General features: G+C 38.9%; 1 protein-coding gene across 1 annotated transcript in view; it reads right to left on the bottom strand.

Annotated features, from left to right (window-relative positions):
* Nucleotides 1-20,773, bottom strand: part of LOC108653224 (uncharacterized) — a 64,016-nt gene that overhangs the window by 10,138 nt on the left and 33,105 nt on the right. The window contains exons 3-6 of the mRNA XM_018103580.2: nucleotides 11,059-11,926; nucleotides 8,092-8,331; nucleotides 6,485-6,732; nucleotides 148-274 (exon numbers count right to left, since the gene is read on the bottom strand). Of these exons, the coding sequence (XP_017959069.1) occupies nucleotides 148-274; nucleotides 6,485-6,732; nucleotides 8,092-8,331; nucleotides 11,059-11,404 (961 nt within the window). The 5' untranslated portion in view covers nucleotides 11,405-11,926. The remainder of the gene's footprint in view (nucleotides 1-147; nucleotides 275-6,484; nucleotides 6,733-8,091; nucleotides 8,332-11,058; nucleotides 11,927-20,773) is intronic.

Here is a 20,773-nt window from a genome sequence, read left to right as displayed (position 1 = left end):
CGCAGGACAATGGCGCGAGTGCAGTCGAAAAAGAGGACATATGAATGTTGATTAACGATTTGCCAATTGTTAAGCTGACAATTCAATTCATAACTATGCGCCCAACCAGCCCCTCTCAGCCAACCGCCTGGATCCTTTGTCACCTACCTTCGCCTTGTTCCAGCGACAGCTTGCGCTTCATTGTTGTCGCAGCCTCCGACGTCGTCCCTCTCACTTGGCCACACTCATACCGTTCGCAGAGAATCGTTTCGCTGCTGCAGCCTTTGCAGTTCGCCTGCAATTAAGCGGGATAATTTTATTAATGCCGCACAGCCGCATTGTCAAGTGAAGATATGAATAATTGTAATTGCAGTTCATATATACGTATACACGAGTTGGTAATGCAAATTTAATACCTTTATACACTTATTTAAATATACGATGAATTTCCTCAAGTTCAATTTGCTGTCACAAGTGTTTGCATTAAGCTCTCCTTATCTATTGTCAACGCAATGTGCCAGTTCTGCGTCCGATAGGTGGTTAAGTTCATGCTATCAAATTAAGAGTTGGCAAAACATGAAGGTTGACAAACATTTGGACAGGCAGATAAGGTAGCTTTTCCTTGTAAAACATGAAAAGTTTAATTGAAGGATCTAAGCAACGAATTCTGTGTCATTTACGTGATTAAATGCCGACACGAAAGCCGCTCATCTCGTTTCTAATTAGGCCAAAGGGCTGCCAGACAGACCGATTCGAGGACCGCAACACAATTAACTTTAACAATCTGCACAACACTTGGGATTTTCACCTTTATTTGGTTACCTTTAACAATCGCCGGGTACTGCTATAAAATCTCAATGAAATTGTAATTGACACATTTGAAAAGCTTGCAGCTTAATACCCATTCATTCATACTCTCAAGCTGATATCCTCGCTCTAATCTTTGTTGCGGTCCTCGCTCAACGTTGCGTGCTGTTATGCGAAGCGTTGTCATGTTGCTATCATGTTAGTTGCGGTTCTGTGGCAGCATGATGAGATGCTGACGCAACCACACACACACACACACACACACACACACACACTTGCATAACTCAAATGATTTGCCAGTGTGAGCTTGCGGCTGGCCAAAAAACCATTTACAGTGTGCGTCATGATAATTGCAAAGGCAACAGCCACGACGAAGGATAACGAGCTGGGTGAAGACGGAAATACCAAATGCCAAAATGCTAAAGGCCAAATGCCAAATGCGAACGGTCAACATGCTGATAATAAGTCAAGCGATGAACGCATATGGCCCTTACGTTAACCGCAGGGCTTATCAATTGCCAGCAGGTCAAAGGGCACGGAAAAGCTTCTCGTTAAAGCAACAGCAGCAGCAGTAGTCGTAGCAGCTGTGATTTGCTTAGATTGAATTAAGCCCTAATGAGTCGTTAAATGAAAGTTATGGAATCCTTTTTCCACACTATGTATACTATGTATTCGATTCAGCCAAGCTCAACATTCGCACTCTATGCAAATTACCTTTCGTCGGCAGCAAATGCGAAAAACTTGTTGAACAACTACCAAACACGTCTCGGCCTAAGAGCGACGCGAGTTGAGACTCGTAAAGTGCATAGCGAGCAGCATTTTTTATCGCAATGTGCTGCATGAGGCAACAATGCGTCATCATGCTGGAAAAATTTTTGCTTTTCACTACAACTAAAAAAAAAAAAATGCTTGAAAAAGCATAGTTCCATTTTTCGAATATACATATTTAAGGTATAAGAGAAAAATTGAAAAATAAAATGTAAAATTCCACATAAATTAAATTTTAATAAATTTTAATCTTTTGTTGTGTTCCTTGAATTTAAATTCAGTATGTGGTAAGTTGTTAATAGAAATAGAACTTATAAAGTTTTTAAAGACCATTACACTTTTTAAATGCATTTCGGTTAAAATTTCATGTAAAACTTTATAGAATGTTATATGAAAAGATTAGAGAAAAAGAAGGAAATTTGAAATTAGGATACAAGTTAAATCTATACAAAATGGCGTATAACTCCTTGAATTTAAATTCTTAGTACAATAAATAGTTTATGTACTATAAAATAATATAAAATCTTTAATGCCGATTTAATTCAAAATTAAGGTACAACACACAATAAAATTAAGATTTATTAAAAAACTCAAACGACGAAAAACAATAAAAAATTTAAATGTTTGATATTGAGCTTATATTCATTAGTAAGAAAGTAGTAAACGGACGGAAAGACGATAGACGACAGACGGACAGGGCCAAATCGACTCAGCTCGTCGCCATGATCAAGAATTTGATCTGATTTCCCATTTTCAATGGGTTCAGGGTATAAGAATAAATAATCAAGCAGATAATAATGTCGCAATCAAACGTATTCAAGAAATTAAAAGCCGACTAAAAGAAAGGTTTTGGCGAATATTGAAAGTTTGATGAGCATTGCAAGAATATTCTATATAATAGAAAAGTCTATTTGAAACTTTGCATTCGCCGCCCGTTATATTTGGAAAGTTTTTAATAAATGAATTGCTTGATAATGTCCTCAAGTGGTAGTCAATTAGTTTTCCATTTCTTGAAGTATTCGGGTTATGTATGAGTTTCGGAATTGCCCCAGCCCCATCGGAAACACAAGCAAACAGTTTCCAGCACTTTCCCGCAGCGGCTCATAAAAAAATCAATTACATTTCGCATTGTGCAGCGGAAAATGAAAAGTTATTGCACGCTTTTAGCCTGGCCAGCGTAATTTGCAGGTCCGAGCCGGGCAAAACTTTGCGCTGAAGCATTTTTAAAGTGAACGCAAACTCATTTAATTTACTTAGCTTGGCACTTTACGTGGCCTTTAACCAGGCAGGGGCGCAAGTCAAATTGCAACTGGCGTCAAAGTTTCGACCATGCTCAAATTGTCAGCCTTTAAGGCTGACAAAGTTCGCAACTTGGCCGCGGCCAAAGTTTCTATTCATTGAATCCAGTGCTCTCTCCGTACTGCACCGCGTTGCACTCTAAAGTAAAGGTTAATGTTTATGTTAATGAATTTCAACCAAAAGCCAAATTAAATAGTAATATTTTAAGTGACAAACAAAATGCTGCAGCTCGTTCAGTCCAGTGCAAACCGCAATTCAGTTATTTTGTATTTGGCTGTTATTGTTGTTGATATTCTGGCGATTCACTCTGCTTTTTTTTTGTTATTATATCTTCCAATTAAACAGAAATTTCTGCAACCAAGAGCAAACGAACGTGCAAAAATGAGTGACATAAATAAAAAAGATAAAAAAACAAGTTCCGATTGTCTGATGGTAAATCAACTTTGCAAATGTCCGCTTGAGCTGAAAATTTGTGTTTTTGATGTGCTAGCAAATACTCTACATGTATGTGCAGATGCTAATTTTTTGAAATTAGGTTGCTATATGTTTTAAAACTATTTAATTGGGTAAACTTACAATGGCAGGTAAATAAATTAATTAAACAAACAAGTATTACATATTTTATAACATAAAATATATTTATATTTATGTTTATGAACATATATATGTATAAATGAATATGTATATGTATGAATATGATGACGCGATCCTGATGCCCCATCAGCTATGATATATATACATATATATTATGTATATGGTTATCATAGATGATAACGCAATCCTGATGCCCCATTCTTGCTGATTGAATTAATTTGTCTATTCCTACAATTCCAGTCACCGATATCTACAGAATTTTTCGATCTCAGATAATGACAGAGAGAATATGAGAATATGAAGAATATGCATGTCATTTAGAATTTTCTCAGAAGGCTTGATACCAGTGACAGTTTTTGTCCATGCTCTCATGTAAAACCAATTATTCATTCACATTTCATTAATACGTGAACGTGAATACATTCTGTGTTTGTAATATGTCGTAGGTACTGTTATATTTGTTTGTTTTTGACATTAATTTGTATAAATTATTTATTAGATTAAGGATTTGTTCCCATCGAACCCACTTGACCTGTGAAACAAATACAAAGATAACATGTCAGAACTTCTGACTCAGAAAACAATTTAAATCGAATTCGTGTCAGCTCAAGAAATCCCGATCTTGAGGCGAATCAGGAGATGCATAACCAGGCCGTACTCTTGATCGAAGATATGTGTTACCTCATATGCGGTAGTTTGTTAGTTAGGTTAATAATGCCAGCGTCAGATCGTGGAATGAATGATGCATTTAATAGAGAATCGGAACGTGAACTTGAACGTGAATATGATCCACAAGAACTAATCCAATCAGTTCAAACGAATGAATCTTAAGCAGAGGGCCATTGTTAGACGGAATTAAAATTGGCATGTAATCTTCAAACTATTGAACAACGACATGTAACAAAGACATGTAACATATAGTAATTCCCAGATCTACTGCTGCCGACGAATTTAACGCTTGCCTCAAAGCATCAAATCTGTGGCGATATGTAACCAAACTTCAACTGTCTGTAAATATGAGAGTTGATGATTTCTCGAAGCGATTGCTGAATATCGGTAATGGCCGTGTTCCTGTTGACGAATCGAGCGGTTTGATTTCATTTACTCCAAATTTTTGCAATTTCGCTCATCAAAAGATGAGCTTATCAATAAAATATTTCCGGATATGAGTGGCTCGGTAAAACGAAGAATGTCGTTTACCACAAGATGCTTGAATGAAAATCTGATTAATAAATTAATCAGAGTGTATGTTTTCATCATCATTCATCAAAAATAATATATTGTTCAGCTTAAAGGTAACACGACATTCTTTGACTGTTAGGTGGTACGAAGTTCGCCGAATAAGTTAATTGTTCATATATGAGCTTTATAAATGTATATATTAATGTGATAATATATCGGTTATTCGCGCACATTGAATCAATGAATGAAGTACGCTTCCATTGTAGTTTTCTAAATGCAATAAGAATAAAGCAGAAAACGAAATGAGAGTAACTGTACTTAGTATATGGAAAACTGTAATCACGTAGCCTTTCTCTGTGATTGCTGAGACTTCAAATAGTAAAGCCAACTCAATTTAAATTAAATGACTACGATAAAAAAACCTATATGTTTAATGAGCGCAAAAAAATTTTCTTTTTCATGTAAATATAATATAAACAGGCTCAAGGCTTACTGTAGCTTCTAAATAAATAAGTCGCCAACATATAAAAAGTAAGCCATAACATTGCTACCAAATTGATAAACTTGCCCAAAACTAACATATCTCTCTCTCTCTCGCTTTCTCTCCAGCTTGTGTATGTACCTCGTACATCAGAGGAGGAAATACCCTCCGAAAGTAAAGCAGAATTCATAGCTCAGAGTTTAATAAAAATGTCAGTGAGAGCCGTGGATGGTAAACAAATGACTTACAAAAGTTGAGCACGAATGCACAAAACATGCAAACAGAAGGTCGAGGGACCATCACCCTCCGATTTCAGACGGGTCTACAAATTATATATGTATATGGCGTGCGGAGAGAACGCGACAAGCAACTTTTTTGTTATCACAGAAAATAAAAAAACGTAGCCTGATTTGATTTTACACACACAGATACACAATAAAAAATAAAGGAAAAACAAGAGGGAGCAGCAAACAATCTAGACAGTTCCCAATCTGTGGCACGATCCCAAAAACTTCCCTTTTTCGTTTTTTGCTCAAATCAATTACAAACTTTCAGTTTTCTGCTGAAAGCCGAGAAAAAACGACGAATCAAGTCCGGCTGCAAACCCAAAAATGGGTCTGAAAACTTAAAAGGTTTCTGTTGTCTTAATTAAAAATATGTTTTGCCCTATCGAAATTCAAATCCATACTGAAACCTAAGTGCACAAGTCCAAGGCTAAAGTGGTGGGCAACAGGAACGCTGGAAGCTTTAAGATAAACTTAAGTGGATTTTCAATAAGAGCTCGGAATATTTTACAAAAACATTTATAGCCAATTAAACGTTCAATTAAAAAAAGAAATTATATAAAACGGAAACTTTGTGAATATTATTATTTTAAGGACTTCCCGAAAATAAGTTTCCATCGAACTTTATCGCATTTCAACATAATCTTGCTTTTATAACAAACATTATACAAAATATAGCTTGAATAGTTGCAGCTAAAAGTAACTTTCGCATTTTAACAACTGACTGCGAAAATCTAAAAAAAAAAAACTACATGCACAATGCAAGAGAAGCCAGAATATTTCACGTAGCTTTAGTTACAGCAGACGGAGAAAAGTTTAAGCGTAAAAATGTGAGCAGCCAGTGAAAGTTTTTCGCCAACAAAAGCGCTTCCTTTGGCCGTTGGCCGAGGCTGTGGCTATCAGCGACTATACAGCAATGGAGGAGGCAGTACTTTATACGGCAAACAGCTTAGCCACGATTTTGAGATACACAGTTCACTGTTTTATGGCAACTGTGCGAGAACTTTGACTGCCATGCCAATCGAATTAAGACCCACAAAAGTTGCATCAGAAATCGAACAATATCAATCATACGCACTGTTTGACTTACCCCATTCCCAGCGCATTGACGTCGCTTTGTCAGTGTGCCCGTCGTCATCGTCGTTCCATTCTTTTCCCCTCCAGAGTTCCGGCTGCGCTGCAGCTGGCAGCAGAGCCGCATGTAGGTGCACTGCAGCGCCTCAGCGAGCAGCGCTCCCAAGCTCGACAAACACATCAGCATCAAAGGGACCCCGATGAGCGCATAGAAGATGGTCGCCAGCTTCCCAGCAGCTGTGCGCGGCGTCAGGCTGCCATGGCCTATAGAAGAGAAGAAAATGGATTCGCGTTAATATACTCAATTCCATATTCTATTACCTATGCATCCGACTATCTTCATGAAACTTTCAGATTATGATTATGGCAAGGATATGCATGCATTTGCCAAAGCGAACTTCTCTAGTACGTAGGCGTTCTGCTAACTACAGTTGGGGCTTACCGACTGCGGAATGCTCAGGTTTTCTCGGCTTCCCCCGCCCCTACTGGGTGTAGATATATCCGCCATAGCGAATTTCAGCTTTCTAGCTCATCAACTGATATTATTTCTGTCATATCGGAAAATTTTTGCCACGACCCTAGTGGGCGGATCGGGGATAGACACGAGTATATATTCCGAATTTCAAGTCTCGAACTTCAATAGCGCCGAAATAGACGGCATTCATTCACATTCGTGATTGAGTAGAAAAATTTAATATTTAATATTCAACATTCAATATTCAATATTGTAATGTTTATATTATTAAATTTTACATTATATTATTTATTGTAGTTACTTTATTTATTAAATAAATTGCTTTAATAAAATTTGGTAAATTATATTCCTCATTAGTAATAATATTATTTATAACTATCCCTAGATTACGCATACCATTTAATTTGGTTTTTAATTATTGCTTCCCTGATCATTAAATTGTTAGCTTTTATTATTGGGATACTTTCAAACACTCAAAAGTATTAAGTTTTGCCTAGAAATCGACTTAATCCATTTAAGAAGATTAGCACAAAGTAGGTTTGTTTTTATTCATCCTCTGCTAGGCTGCATCACTTGCTGAAGTCCACCCAAATAATCTGATTTAAATTTAAACACCTAATTGATTCATGTAACGGCCTGCTTGAGCAAATTAATCCTATTTTTGCCTTATCCTTAAAAATTTCCCCGCCAAAATTAAGTTTTGAATACGATGCACCTAGTTAAACAAAAACACTTAAGCTGCTCTTAATTTGCTTGAGTATTTGCAGCCGCTGCTGTCGAATAACACTTCATATTACTATATACGTATATGCATGGGTATGTATAGAGGGAGATAGAGTTTTGTTGGCACAGTAAGCAGCAAGCACAGACAAGAGAAGAGGCTTTAACCATATGCAAATATTTTGGTAGGGCCCACTGGGCGTATACATAATATGTATGTTGCCTTGCCTATGGCTGGCATCGATGTTGCTATTGCTGATGGCCCCACTGCAATGTAAATATTAGCTGTTATTACAGCCCCCTGCGATAAAACCAAAATGCCCGGAGATGATTGTAAATGCAAAGCAAACAGAGTGGCTCGAAATAAACAACAAACAGCTAAGCCTGCGACTTCAAAGGTGGCTCAAAAACGTTGTTTTGATACTCACCAATTGTTGTTATCACAGTCACTGAGTAGAGCAGCGCCTCGCTAAACGTCCAGCTCTGCGTGTCGCCAGCGTCGTAGCCAAAGTGCCCCAGCGCACTGGCACTGGCGCTCGCCCCAGGTCCCGCCACGGCGCCAGCTGCGCCGCCGGGACGCGTGGCAGCTACGATGGAGCCCTCGAAGCGGCGCAGCTGCTCGTGCACCAGCATCGTCCAATTGCGCTCATACAGCACGTTGAGTTTCTCTGCAATGGGACATAACAATTAAAGCATAAATAATTGGGTCAAATGCATTTGAGGCTCCCTCAGTTTGGCGAGTGGCCAAGGGTACTTGGAAAAAACACTTGGATGCAACCTTTGTAATTATGCGATTTCGTGGAAAGTGCATTGATATTCCTTAAGTTCCAGCAGCGCAGCTTTTGCGTCAGCCAAGTGTCGCCCAGCAACGCCAGCCACGCTAGCCACGCCTCCTGCTTTCGACATTGCTTGGCTTGTCTTGGGGGCGATATTCGCATTTGATTTTGATTTTGGTTTTGCCTTCACAGCAAATTGTAGAGGTTGGTGGCTGCCGCAACTTGTTAACAACAACAATCGTTAACGACGCCCTCTTGACGCCATTTGGCCTTGGCCATGCCTCCACAGCCACCCCGGAGGCGTCATTCAGACCCACGAGCGACTGCATCCATTTCAGCCAGAAATGAAACACTCAATACTCTGGGTCCTTGTATTGGCAGCTAGAGATCCTTGCCAGATGTAAATACCACAGCAAATGTGCTTCGTGTTCAAGTCGAGTTCCTCCACAAACAGACATAGATATACATATACACATGTATATGTGTGTATGTGTGAGTACATACTCATTTTAATAGCAAATGAATTCGCAAGTGCTCTCAGCCTTTGGTTTCATACTGAAAGAAGTCTGGAAGCACTTTACGTGACTATTTGTGTAATATAAGTTGTTGCATTGCTGCTTTTGCGCTGCCAAGTGGAATCCGCAGGAGTCGGTTGGCCTTCAGCTTTATTTAATGTGAGCCAAATACGTCGATAGCTAATTGAAGCACTTCAAATAAGTTGCAGATAGATTTATTTGAATGAACGCTGAATGCCGTAAAGGAATAAAGTCCTGATTTCTATCTAACAGTTCAAGTCTAGAATGTTGAGCTATTCTCACTACAATGAATTTTCGTTAAACTTGTATATTTGTTTCATGTTTTAAATTTGAATTAAATTTGATCTAAAAAGAAAGAACACCATTTTACGGACACTAAATTTGTATAAAATTTGAGCACCTTGAGATGCGAAACTAATCTAATCTCGAAAGCAATCCAAGCCAATGTTTCCAAGCATGAAATTCCATTTAATTTTCTATTAAAAGCGCTTCACGCGGCCCTCACTGAAATGTTTACTTATAGAGCTAGACTATCAAATAACGACTATCTGCTATAACACCTCTCTAGACAGTTGAATTAATCTCATCATTAGAATTATTAATTAAATATGCCCCTAAGTGTTTAAAGTCTGCCTACCCCGAAATTCCGGGATTTGTCAAGGAACTGCGTTGAGGGAAATGCAAAATTTGATTCAAGCTCGGCATCATTAAATGCATAGTCTTGTATATTAATCATACGCCAGGTGCGCCACTCCAGAAAGCAAAATGCGCGTAAATTAATTAGTTTATTTATGATGTGAAATTTTCATTAAATCAACATAAGCACACGCCAATGCGCGTGCCAGCGAGACAGACAAAAACAAAACAGAGAGGGAGGGAAAGAGAGTAGAGGGAGAGGGACAGTCTGCCACCGAGATAGAGTACGGTATGCAAATAATATTCTTTTTTGCACATAGAATTATTTCAGGTTTTTTTTTTTTTTTTTTTTGGTTTTCGTTAGAAAAAATGTTTAGCTATAAAATATTGAAATGTAAAATCAGCAGAAATATCTTAGCTCCTAATTAGTTGTCAAATATTTCAAAGGTTTTCTTATGTTAAAATCCTTGGATCATTTTATGAGAATTTCAAATATTTACAGGCTTTTCATATTTGTCTAGAGATTATAGCTTCAATCTGCGTGTTTGTACATTAGACATTATTTGGTTAATATATTTAACATTTTTAAATGAGAAGAAAAGAGCTAAATTTACAATTCCATACGACATTTTCCAATGTATTTGCTAGCGACTGCTCTAATAACTCCAATAACCTATTTGATCTCAATATGACAATTATCGTGATGTCTAACAGAACATTAAAGGAGATCAGTCAAATCTAAGCACTTCCAAAAAGATATCATGAAGTGAACCTCACTTAATAACATAATTTTATATTGCATCTTACATATTAATATAGTTTTTTCCATTATTAACGCCGTTTAAGCTACCAATTTGGCCCACTGTAACAACGCAATGGTTCGGTTAAGGAAAATACTGCAATTAAAAGTTAAATACCTTTGCCCCTTAGTGGAGATTTTCGCGCAAATTGAGTACGAAAGGCAATCGCAATCGAGGAAACAAAGTAATTAATTGCCAATAAATCATGTAAACTAGTCACAGTAGTACTTTTAACTCCCACACACACACACTCACACACATCTACATCCCATGCCCTCTAAATAAATTGCAAGCTTTGCGTAAAATTTGTGAAATTTGTTTTCTCAATGTGGCCAAATATTTGGCTTTGCAAATATTTTGTTATTATTCAATTTGGCGCAAATTACATTCCGAGGCTAACTGAAAGTTAATTCCAATTAAAATATTGATATTTGTTTAGCATTAATTGCCATTAGCAGATAGACCTTAAAGCCACTCTAAATGCATTTATAGATATCTATATTTGTATATTCCAAACAAATCAAGCGTTAAATACAACCCAAAACAATGTTCGATTCATATTTATGGGCAATGCGGCAAATAATTCACGCTTGATTTATGCGTATGCGGCAAATAAACAGTTTAACAAATTTTGCTGGCCCGCTCACCCGTTATGATCCACAATTCGCGCAGACAATCCTCCCGGCTCTTGGCAATGGCCGCCGACTTGCTCAGGTCCTGCGGTGCCTCCAGCAGTGGGAATATGAGTGCACCCAGCACCGAATACCCTGTAACCAGTAGAACGAGGCCGGGCGCGGAGAGCAGCAGCTTCAGCAGCTGACCCAAGCAACGTTCGGAAGCGTGGCGTTTGACTAGAACACTGGACTTCACGCCGACAGCCTCCTGACTGAGCTGCGGCTCGTCCAGCTCCTGCTGCTCCTGTTCCAGTTCCTGTTGCTCGTCCTCATTGTCGTCGCTTTGATTGCTCTTAAACGCCTGCTCAACGTCACACATGATCGCAATTTGTTTGGCATTTGCAATTCTTGTTGCAACATTTAGTTGACGCCTGCTCCTTGTTGTTGCTGTTGTTGTTGTTCCTGCTGTTGGCTGTCAGTTTTATTGGGCGTGCACTTCCGTTTCCGCCTCAACTTATGATTCATGCTGTGCTGCTGCTTGTCAGCCATCCGTTTACTAATTACAACAACGTTTTCTCATCATTCCTTTGTTTTTCCTCCAAGTCTCTTTCGCTTTTCGCTTTTCGCCCCCTTTGCTGGCAGCCGTTAGCGTATTATGTTTTAAGCTGCTGTTGACTTGTTTCCAGTTGTTGTTCTTGCTGTTGTTCTCGTTGTAGTTCTCGTTGTTGTTTTCGTTGTTGTTGTTGCAGCAGTTGCTTCTGTTGCTGACATCGCATTTTGCATTGTTCCCGGTCTGTGCTCTTCAATCCGTGCACTTGGTTTGTACTTTTAAAGTTGTTGTCCCAGTTTATTACCCCAGCTTTGCCAGCGTCACGCCCTGCCCCGCCTAGCCGTCTGTCGCCTGCAATTGAAAACAAATGTTGTATTGTAATAGTTGTTGCTGCTGTTGCTTGTGTTGCTGTCGCTCTCATTGCTGCTGCTGCTGCTGCTGCTGCTGCTGCTGCTGCTGCTGCTGCTGTCGCAGCTAGTGAAGTGCACTCGGGCACAGGTTAAGCACACCCCACGGGGCGGACAAAGTGAAAATGCACTAAATTTGACACTTAACTTAATCTAATTAACAACTCTCTAATGCCACTACATTATGTGACAGCCAAGACATTTAACTCTCGGGCAAACTTCAGCTAAAGGTCTCCAGAGTGTCATTATAATATGTTTAAATGTTAAGTAATCGTTGGTTAATTAGTGTAAAATTTAATTTGAAATCAACCGAAAACATTCTAGAGAAAAAAGGATTTAATCTAGTAGCAAGCGAATATAGCAAATTTACTTATTGAATCGGCATCAGAAACCAGAGAAACTCTGTTGTATCGGGAAGTAAAGAATCCTGTTAAGCAAACAGCAGAAGAAATTGACTCATGAGTAATGAAAGACCAAGTCGTCGACCTTAAAATTCACATTCAGACGGTTGAAAATCTTCAAATGAGTTTCATTTTTACTGTCGCCTTATGAAATTAATTGGTTAATAAAAGAAAATCCAGTGCTAAATTCGAATATCTTATCTCAAAATTTATATATGTATAATTCGTATACTCATTCTGTATTCTTATGCGTTGTTTTATTATTATTAATAAAAACATTAACTTAACAAGTAAGAAAGCTCTAGTCGAGACTGCTCGACTACGAGATCCCCTGAACCCTCCTCCAGAACTGATATTTCACACACACACTCACATATACAGACGATTGCGCTTGGACTTCGCTGCAGTGTTGGCAACTTATTTGTTGAATAATTTAATATCTAGACGTACGATCGTAATCATAATGTATAAATGTATGCGTATGCCGAAGCACAAGTCTCTAGTATTTGATATACGACTTTTACAAAGATGAGGGTGAGGGTGTGGATATAGGGGCGGGCGGTAAATTTTAACAAAAACCGAAATTGTATAAAATTAATATAAATTAATATACATTTTAAATTTGGAGACTCTAGCTTGAAAGATGTAGGAGATATAATTTTTTAAGTGATCTTCGATAAGGATTTTTATCGATAAAAAATATCGGAGTTATCGATTTTTAGTGATAAACTCGATATGCGCGCGCTATATACGGACATTGTAAAAAAATTTGAAGTCTCTAGCTCTTATATCTTCTGAGATCAGACGGACAGGGCCAAATCGACTCAGCTTGTCGCCCTGATCAAGAATATATATACTTTGTGGGGTCTGCCACGCCTCCTTCTGCCTGTTACATACTTTTAACAAAAACATTATACCCTGATTTCCCATTTTCAATGGGTTCAGAGTATAACAAAGAAGATTAGGTTGAAGAAACCCAATTGATTTTCAAGTAATCACAAATATCGCTCAAATTGCATTTACCTTGCCAACAACAAAATATATAATATATAGGTATATTATAGAGGTAAACTAAGCTAAATGAAGAAAATTGAAACACTTGGCTCAGGCCTTAGTCTTTCTCACTAAAACTAATCTGTCTACTGTTGGTTGATTTTTTCATCTACATTTCACATTTATTAATGGCAATTTACATAGAAATTCATCACATTTAAAATAATCTTTATAGGCGCTGCTGAACTCTTCCGCTTCCCTAGCTTGCAATCAAGATGAGCTTTTCTTGTCTTGCTTTTCACACTCGCATATATTCCATGTATGTGTGTGTGTTACTTGGCTCATTTAGTTGGGGCCATTAAGATTAGAGCACGTTTACAATGAGCAAGACATTATCGATAAAGCCCATTAAAGAGTGACATAAAGGCGATAACAATGCCAGCTCATGTAATACAAATTGAAGTGAAATAACAAACGCAAAAAGCGATTCCTGTATCACACCAACACACACACATATACACAACAAAGCACACTAATCATTATTGACGCTGCGGCTCGTCGAATAATGCGCTTAGAGTGCTTCGATGGAATCAATTAAAGCTAAGCTGAAATTATACTAGAGAGAGAGAGAGAGAGAGAGAGAGAGAGCATCTCAACGGCGATTAGCTAGTTTCTTCTACAACTATTGAGGTATGACGTCTGCATCATCGATGGCCCCGGCAAGTGCGGACCTTAAGTCGACGTGATTTATACAGTTAGTCGAAAGGCAGCTGGCTCGAGTAATTTTGGTTAATTGGAATACAAAATGGGCCGGCGTCTGTTCGGGCTCGAAGCACTTGCCGCTTTGACCCAAGCATTTTTTTTCCTCTTCACATTTGCTTCTTGAGCTTTTTTATGAGCGAGCGCGCATAATTAAATTTGCGGCTAACGTGGCGAGGGCGCAAGTCGAGTCGGGGTCTGGCTAAGAGGGCTAATGCAAAATTAATGTCAATCGCTTTTGGCCATCGTCAGCATTGACTTGGCCAGGCCCCCTCCCCGTCTCCACTTGTAACTGTCGCTCAGCTGACACTTGAACCTTTGCTCGAGCACGCACCAAGCAAGCTAAATGGGAAGAACCCTTGGAGCGCCAGTCAAAAGGCAACGCGTCTGGCGGAAGTTATCCCTTTTAGTCAGATTGAAATCAGCTTAGCTCCGGCGCTTAATTGAAATGTTTGCATTTCACTTTAATTAAAGTGTTTTTCGCCCCAGACCAAGAATAACAAATAAGAAACAGAAAACCTTTTTAGCACGCGCAGGACACACTGCTGCCGGAGAGGGGCGGGGAGGGAGTTGCTTTGATTTCAATGGCATTTTTCTTACGTTTTTCATCTTTCATTTCAGAGTGCGCTGTTTTTCGCACGTCATTTTATGAAGTTTGCCGTTAAAGTTTTGTAGTAGTTAAATGAAAACAACTCGGTTGGCTCCTTTGCCAGACCCGCATTCATAGCCGCGGCACTCTGCTCGCCTTTTAATGCATTTCCTTTGTGCGTGCGCTTTTCTTGCGCCCAGCAGCTGCCCTATTATGCAATAATAATTATTATTATTTATAAATGCAATGACAACAAACGCAGTTTAATTACAATTTTCTTCTGCTCGCTCATTTTCTCTTCTCCGCCAACTCATCAAATGCAGCAACAGCAACAGCAGCACCAGCAGGAGCAGGATCCAGTAAACGACGTCCGATGTGACGCTAATGGCGCTAGCCTCATTTCTCGCCAGCTCTGGAGCTGTTTTTAAATCCAATTTTTCTTCATAATTTTATAACACGCCCGAGCAGTAAGCCCTGGTCCCCATCGGTCGCATCCTTTTCGTCATCCGCCTTTCGCCCGCTGGCCCCTAATCCCTGTCCCCTGACTCCGGCTGTCCACGTCCCCATCATGGCCGTTGCCTATTCCCAATTTAATTGCATCGCTGACATTTAGCACCAGCATAGGAGGCAAACAAACAAAAAACAAACTACCAACGAGCAGCGCCAGCTTAAATAGGATTTTGGTTTTTGGTCCCACGGCTAAGCTGCGTCTCTGCCGGTCACTTGTTTAATTGAACTTGACTCACGGCATGCCACCCGGGCAGCGCTGCACTCGAGCTGTGAAACAGTCGCGCAGCCGTGTCTAAACTATATCACAACACGCGCATTCCCAATTCATTGGCGCCCGGCGCCAGCCAAAGTGCAAGCCAAATGTCATTCAATTGAAAGGATTTAACTCGCAGCTCAGCTGCAGTTCGCAGCTTTTCTTCTGCTCGGGGATTCTCTCGTCCCTTGGCTGACTGCCGGCCTTTGTTGCTGCTGGGTTTTCTTTTCTGTGGACGCGAATGCTCTTTGATGTAATTACATTAACGACAACAAAATGAACGCAGCATTTGGAGCAGCAAAAGAAGTGGGAGAGCGAGCATGTTTGACTGGAATGTACCCTGTTGTGAAAGCTAAATCAATGAAGACGCCAATGAATGAAAGGCAACGCATATACAAGCGAATTCTATGTTGAAAATGTTGTATAGAATATTTATCAGAATAAAGGTGGTATGATTGGTAGGAGTAAAGAGTGGAGAAATACATAATCCGTTTTATTTATAAACAAAGTTACAGGGCATAACCCTAAGACGTTGATTAAAATAATACAATAAGACGAATCACTTCAAATTCACAATTCGATCATTTATTATTTATGCATGCAGAGAGGGATAATTACTCTTCGATCGGTCAAATGGAAATGAAAGGCAATTAGATGCAAATGCCTTAAATGTTAAATGAATTGTAAAATTTTATGTGACAGACAATCGAAAAACAAGCTAAAAACTTGTTTCGGCTGTGCGTTAGGAAACGACAAGAAAACGCCAGACTAATAAGCAACATTTATTTGCAAATTTCTCACCTACACACGGACTGAGGGATAATTTTGTGTAGTCGAGTGTATATAATGAAAATTGAATGCGAAAAGGCGAGCGCTGGGCAGCAAGGACCTGCTAGGATATACGCCAACGGGCAGGCAGCAAGTAGCAACCAGCGAAGCGTGTCCGAACTTTTTACACATTAGCCAGCTGGAGGCGAGTGCAGTGCAGTGCAGAGGTGTAATTCGGATACGAACAACAAGGGAAGCTAAAACAATACCTAATAACTATGCAATTGAGCGCAGCGGAAGGAAAACACTTGAGAGCCCAGCTCGGCCATAATTTATAATAAAAAGGACGGCAGCGGTGCAAGTGGCGAAAGGATAGCCCAGGATAATGACCATGTTAATGCAATACAAAAGTGCACTGAAAGGAAATGAGCAAGATAAGTAACGCGGGTCCGACCCCCCAAAAAGCTGACCGAAAATTTCGCCATTTTAACCCCACAAAACTTTGTGGCGCAAAACAAACGATGCCCGGTCTCAGGCCATGCTCATTAAACGCGCTCAACTTGACTGCAACTGACTTAATTATGCGCCCAAGTCTTGGCTGGTAAGCCAGAGGAGGAAAAAGTATTAAGATAAGAACTGTCTGGGGAGATGGGGTAGCGAAACAAAATACTCTTCATGAAATGGCTGTTGAACTATATATTGAAATGGAGAGGTGTAAAAATAATTCTTATCTGTATTCTAATACATATATTTATGTATGTTCAGACTTAAGCACCTTGAGAACAATCTTTTGCCGGTGTTGTCTTTTGACGACTATTAAAGAAAAACATTTGTAACCTATAACGAATCATAGCTTTACCTCGTCCATAACTTAGTCAGGATGCTCTACAGCATGCAGAGTATAAGCAGCACAATCAGCGCTGAAACTTACAAGACATCGCTTTGCCGAAGCTGATTAGTTTTTGGAGTGGCTCAAGTGCAAGTCAAGCACTCGCGCAGCCAGTCGGACGAGCGGGCATTAGGTAGTCAGTCAGTCAGTCAGCTTGTCAGTTGGCCGAGCTGTTGGTCGAGCGTGTAAACTTTTGCCAAACAGCCGGCAGACAACATCCACAGCAGTAACAACAACAACAACAACGGCAACAGTTATTTTCTTTGCAACAAAAACTCATTAAAAATGGCGCAAATACAGCTACCACGTAAATATGCAAAGAAAACGCTAAATTTGAACACCAAGAAAAAGTAGAAGAAGATGAAGAAGTGAACAACAAGCGAAGCAAACTAAATGCAAAATGCACAATAATTAGCGGCAACATTTCGAAGATGCTTTTAATGATGGGCTACTTTTGTGCCGGAAGAAGAGCCACGATTAATGAGGAATTGCAAAGGGAAATTAGTAAAAGCGTAGAGTCGGTAATCGGTCTATGAATGGGAAGTGGATAGTTAATAGCTCAACCCGCTCAATAAATATATTTGATGCATTTAATGGATAAGATATATCAATGACAACATACACCATAGCTAAATAAGTCGACTGTATATTCAAACTACCTTTAAATAAATAAATAGAGAACTTTAACCAAAATGTAATGCTGAAATTTCTTATATTTGTAAAACTATCAAATGAGAAATCACATAAATTAAATAATACTTTTCCCTTATTCCAATTCCAAGCCTTCTGTTTTCTTCTCTTAAGTTCTGCAAAAATTTTTGTCATCTTCTCTTCTATCGGTCTTGGTTGTGCTTTATCTCTGTCTCTGTTTCTTTTTCCTCTTCACATCATTCATTTCTTGCCTTTCCTTCTTTTGTATCTACTCCTCACTGTTCCGCCCTTCTACTCCCCTCTAATATTACTGCTAACTGTATTATATGTTCTTTATCTTCACTTTAGCTCTTGCATTTCCTTACATTTTCCCCTCTTTTCTACTGCTCTTATTATAAATTTTGCATCGTTCCCCTTTACCTCTTTGCTTCATTCTTGATATCAGCTTTAAATATATTTTTGTTTATATATTTTCTATACCTCAAAGCCCTCACCCAAAAGTGTAAGAGTAAAAATTTCTATAATCAACTGAATACTCTACCCCGGTCATTACACATAAATGACACAATTTTCTGGCTAAATTTTATAAATTTGAAACTGCCTCTGGCATATTTCGTTGAACATTTCCAGTTGAATGGTGGACAGACAGACAGACAAACACACACACACACAGAGTGAGTTTAGGTGAGGGAGGGGGAGAGGGGCAGGCCAGGGCTGGTTGGTTGGTTGTCGTCTGCCGTCTGCCGTCTGCCGCCTGCCGCTGGCAGTTCAACTTAAACTTGTTAGCTCTCGTAATTAAATTGTTAAACATCAGTTGGACTTTAATTGACTACCGGTGTAGCCGTTAAGCAAATGGCTGGCAGACAGTCTGCCAGGACTCAAGCAGGACTCGCATAGCAATGACGACCTTCCCGTTAGCCAGCTCAGCAATATTGCTTAAGTGGCAATTTAATGTCAATTTGCTTTTGTCTTAGCTCTCTCTTTTTTTTCTTTTTTCTTTTCTGATATACAAATTTAAAGCTAATTAAGCCGATGGCATTTTATATGCATGAAAAGCACAAAGGCTGGCTTGTGTCTGCATTTATTTTAGTGTTGGTGTGTAAACAAATGTTTGCCCTTAATCGTTAACAGCAAAAAGTTGTTAACCCCAACAAAAGAAAAAAAAAAAACAACATAAAAATCACAAAAATTTTAATCAAACAAAATCGAATTGTTGGCCAATTGAGCGGCATAACGAGTTAAAACGCATAAAATGCAGAATGTGGGAGTGGCACAAGAATTTGCATAACTGTTAACTGGCTTCGCTTGTGCGCCTGTCAATGTGTATGTGCGCGAGTGTGTGTGTGTATCTTTGATAATGGCATTTTATATGCACTTTATACGCTCTTTGCCTCAGCTCAGTGTGATTCAAAACATGCAGCTTTAGCGCAGCTAATCCCCAGGATAGATCAACTGCACCGATTTGCATATATAGAGCAACCGGGCATTAAATGCGGCAAAAGCAAAGCTAAGGATCCTCTTGCTCTCATGCACAATATGGCATAAGCATAAAATGTAGGGAAAAGTCAAATATAAACTATGCATATGTAGGGAATATTAGTAAATTTTAAATATATATTATAACAAGTAGAAAGGCTCTAGTCGAGAATGCTCGACTAGGAGATACCCTGAACCCTATAAGCTGATATTCTAATCATAATGTTCATTCCAAAGTACAGTATTTTAAATACGTTTTTTACAAATTGGGGCGAAGGGGGCATGGTATCTAAAATCTGTTCAAATGACGCTGAAAAAACAACATCCAATTATCGATATAAAAGTTATCGTATGAGCTATCAAAAAAATATTATAAACTCGTACCCGACTTTCCATGGTATAAAAACAAGGCACTTCATAAACTAAAAATAAAATAACTGGTACAAAGTAACATTTGAATTTGAATTTCAATATAATAAAAAGTAAATCAAAGAACGCGGGAAAAAACTAAAATTCTATAAGAAATGTGTGAGTTCATATTATTCTGAATTGGAAGATTATACAGCTTTAAGAACCTTATATATTTACGTTTCTCTTCTCAATTGATTTTTATATACAAAAATAAAAATGTTGTATCCAAAATATATGATTTTAAAAATGATTAATTAATTTAACTCTGACTAAATCATTTCAAATCTGGATTATTTTTTTAACTTTTTCCCGAATTTTGTATTCTTAATTAATTACAATCGCGTAGCTCTTCAGACTGCATTTAATTCAATTGATTTACATATATTTAACTTAATTGATTTTTGATTTTTTTATTACACATCCAAATATTTGTTCATTATATATTGGCCAATCATTGCTTATTGTATTTATTGCTAGAACAATGTTTAGTTGTTGTTGCCGTTGTTGTTTCTGTTGCTTTTGATTAGGCGGTCTGTTTTCTGTTTTTGTTTGCTAATTGCTCGGCCGCTCGATAGCCAGAAATTAATTAGTCACGTGAAGGCAAGACGTGTCACCGTCTGCCGCCTAGGTTAACGTTTGGTCGCGTTTGTTATTGATGATATTTTGGTTAGCATTTAATTTGATGCACGAGTGCCTTGTGATAGCCAATGCTAATGATTGAGTGTTAATGGAGTAAACGTGGCCGAAAAGGAATCAAAGCTCCTCAGAAAGCTTGCCTGTGCATGTTTAATAACATGGCGGATCAGCTGACCTCGTTGAAATCGGTGTGGGTGATGGTGGGGCAGTTGATATGGCAGGTTGGTGCTTTGGTCGTTCCGCCGCAAACACAGCGCGTGTCAATGCGTTGCCTGCTAAGGAGCACCAAACAGCACCAGTAACAACAAAAGCGAGCGGCATAACCAACATGTTTGCAGAGTTGGGTTAGGCCTGGGCACAGATGCAAACATTGAGATATGCAACGAAAAGCACACACACACACATACACATCCATACAATAACAAGCTGGCAAGTGTGTCATGGACATTGCTCAG

Source organism: Drosophila navojoa, chromosome 5 (assembly GCF_054131105.1).
Source record: "Drosophila navojoa isolate 15081-1374.11 chromosome 5, UAZ_NAV_1.0, whole genome shotgun sequence".
NCBI lineage: Eukaryota > Metazoa > Arthropoda > Insecta > Diptera > Drosophilidae > Drosophila > Drosophila navojoa.
Note: the sequence above shows the minus strand (reverse complement) of the source record. Positions and strands in the feature narration are given on the sequence as shown.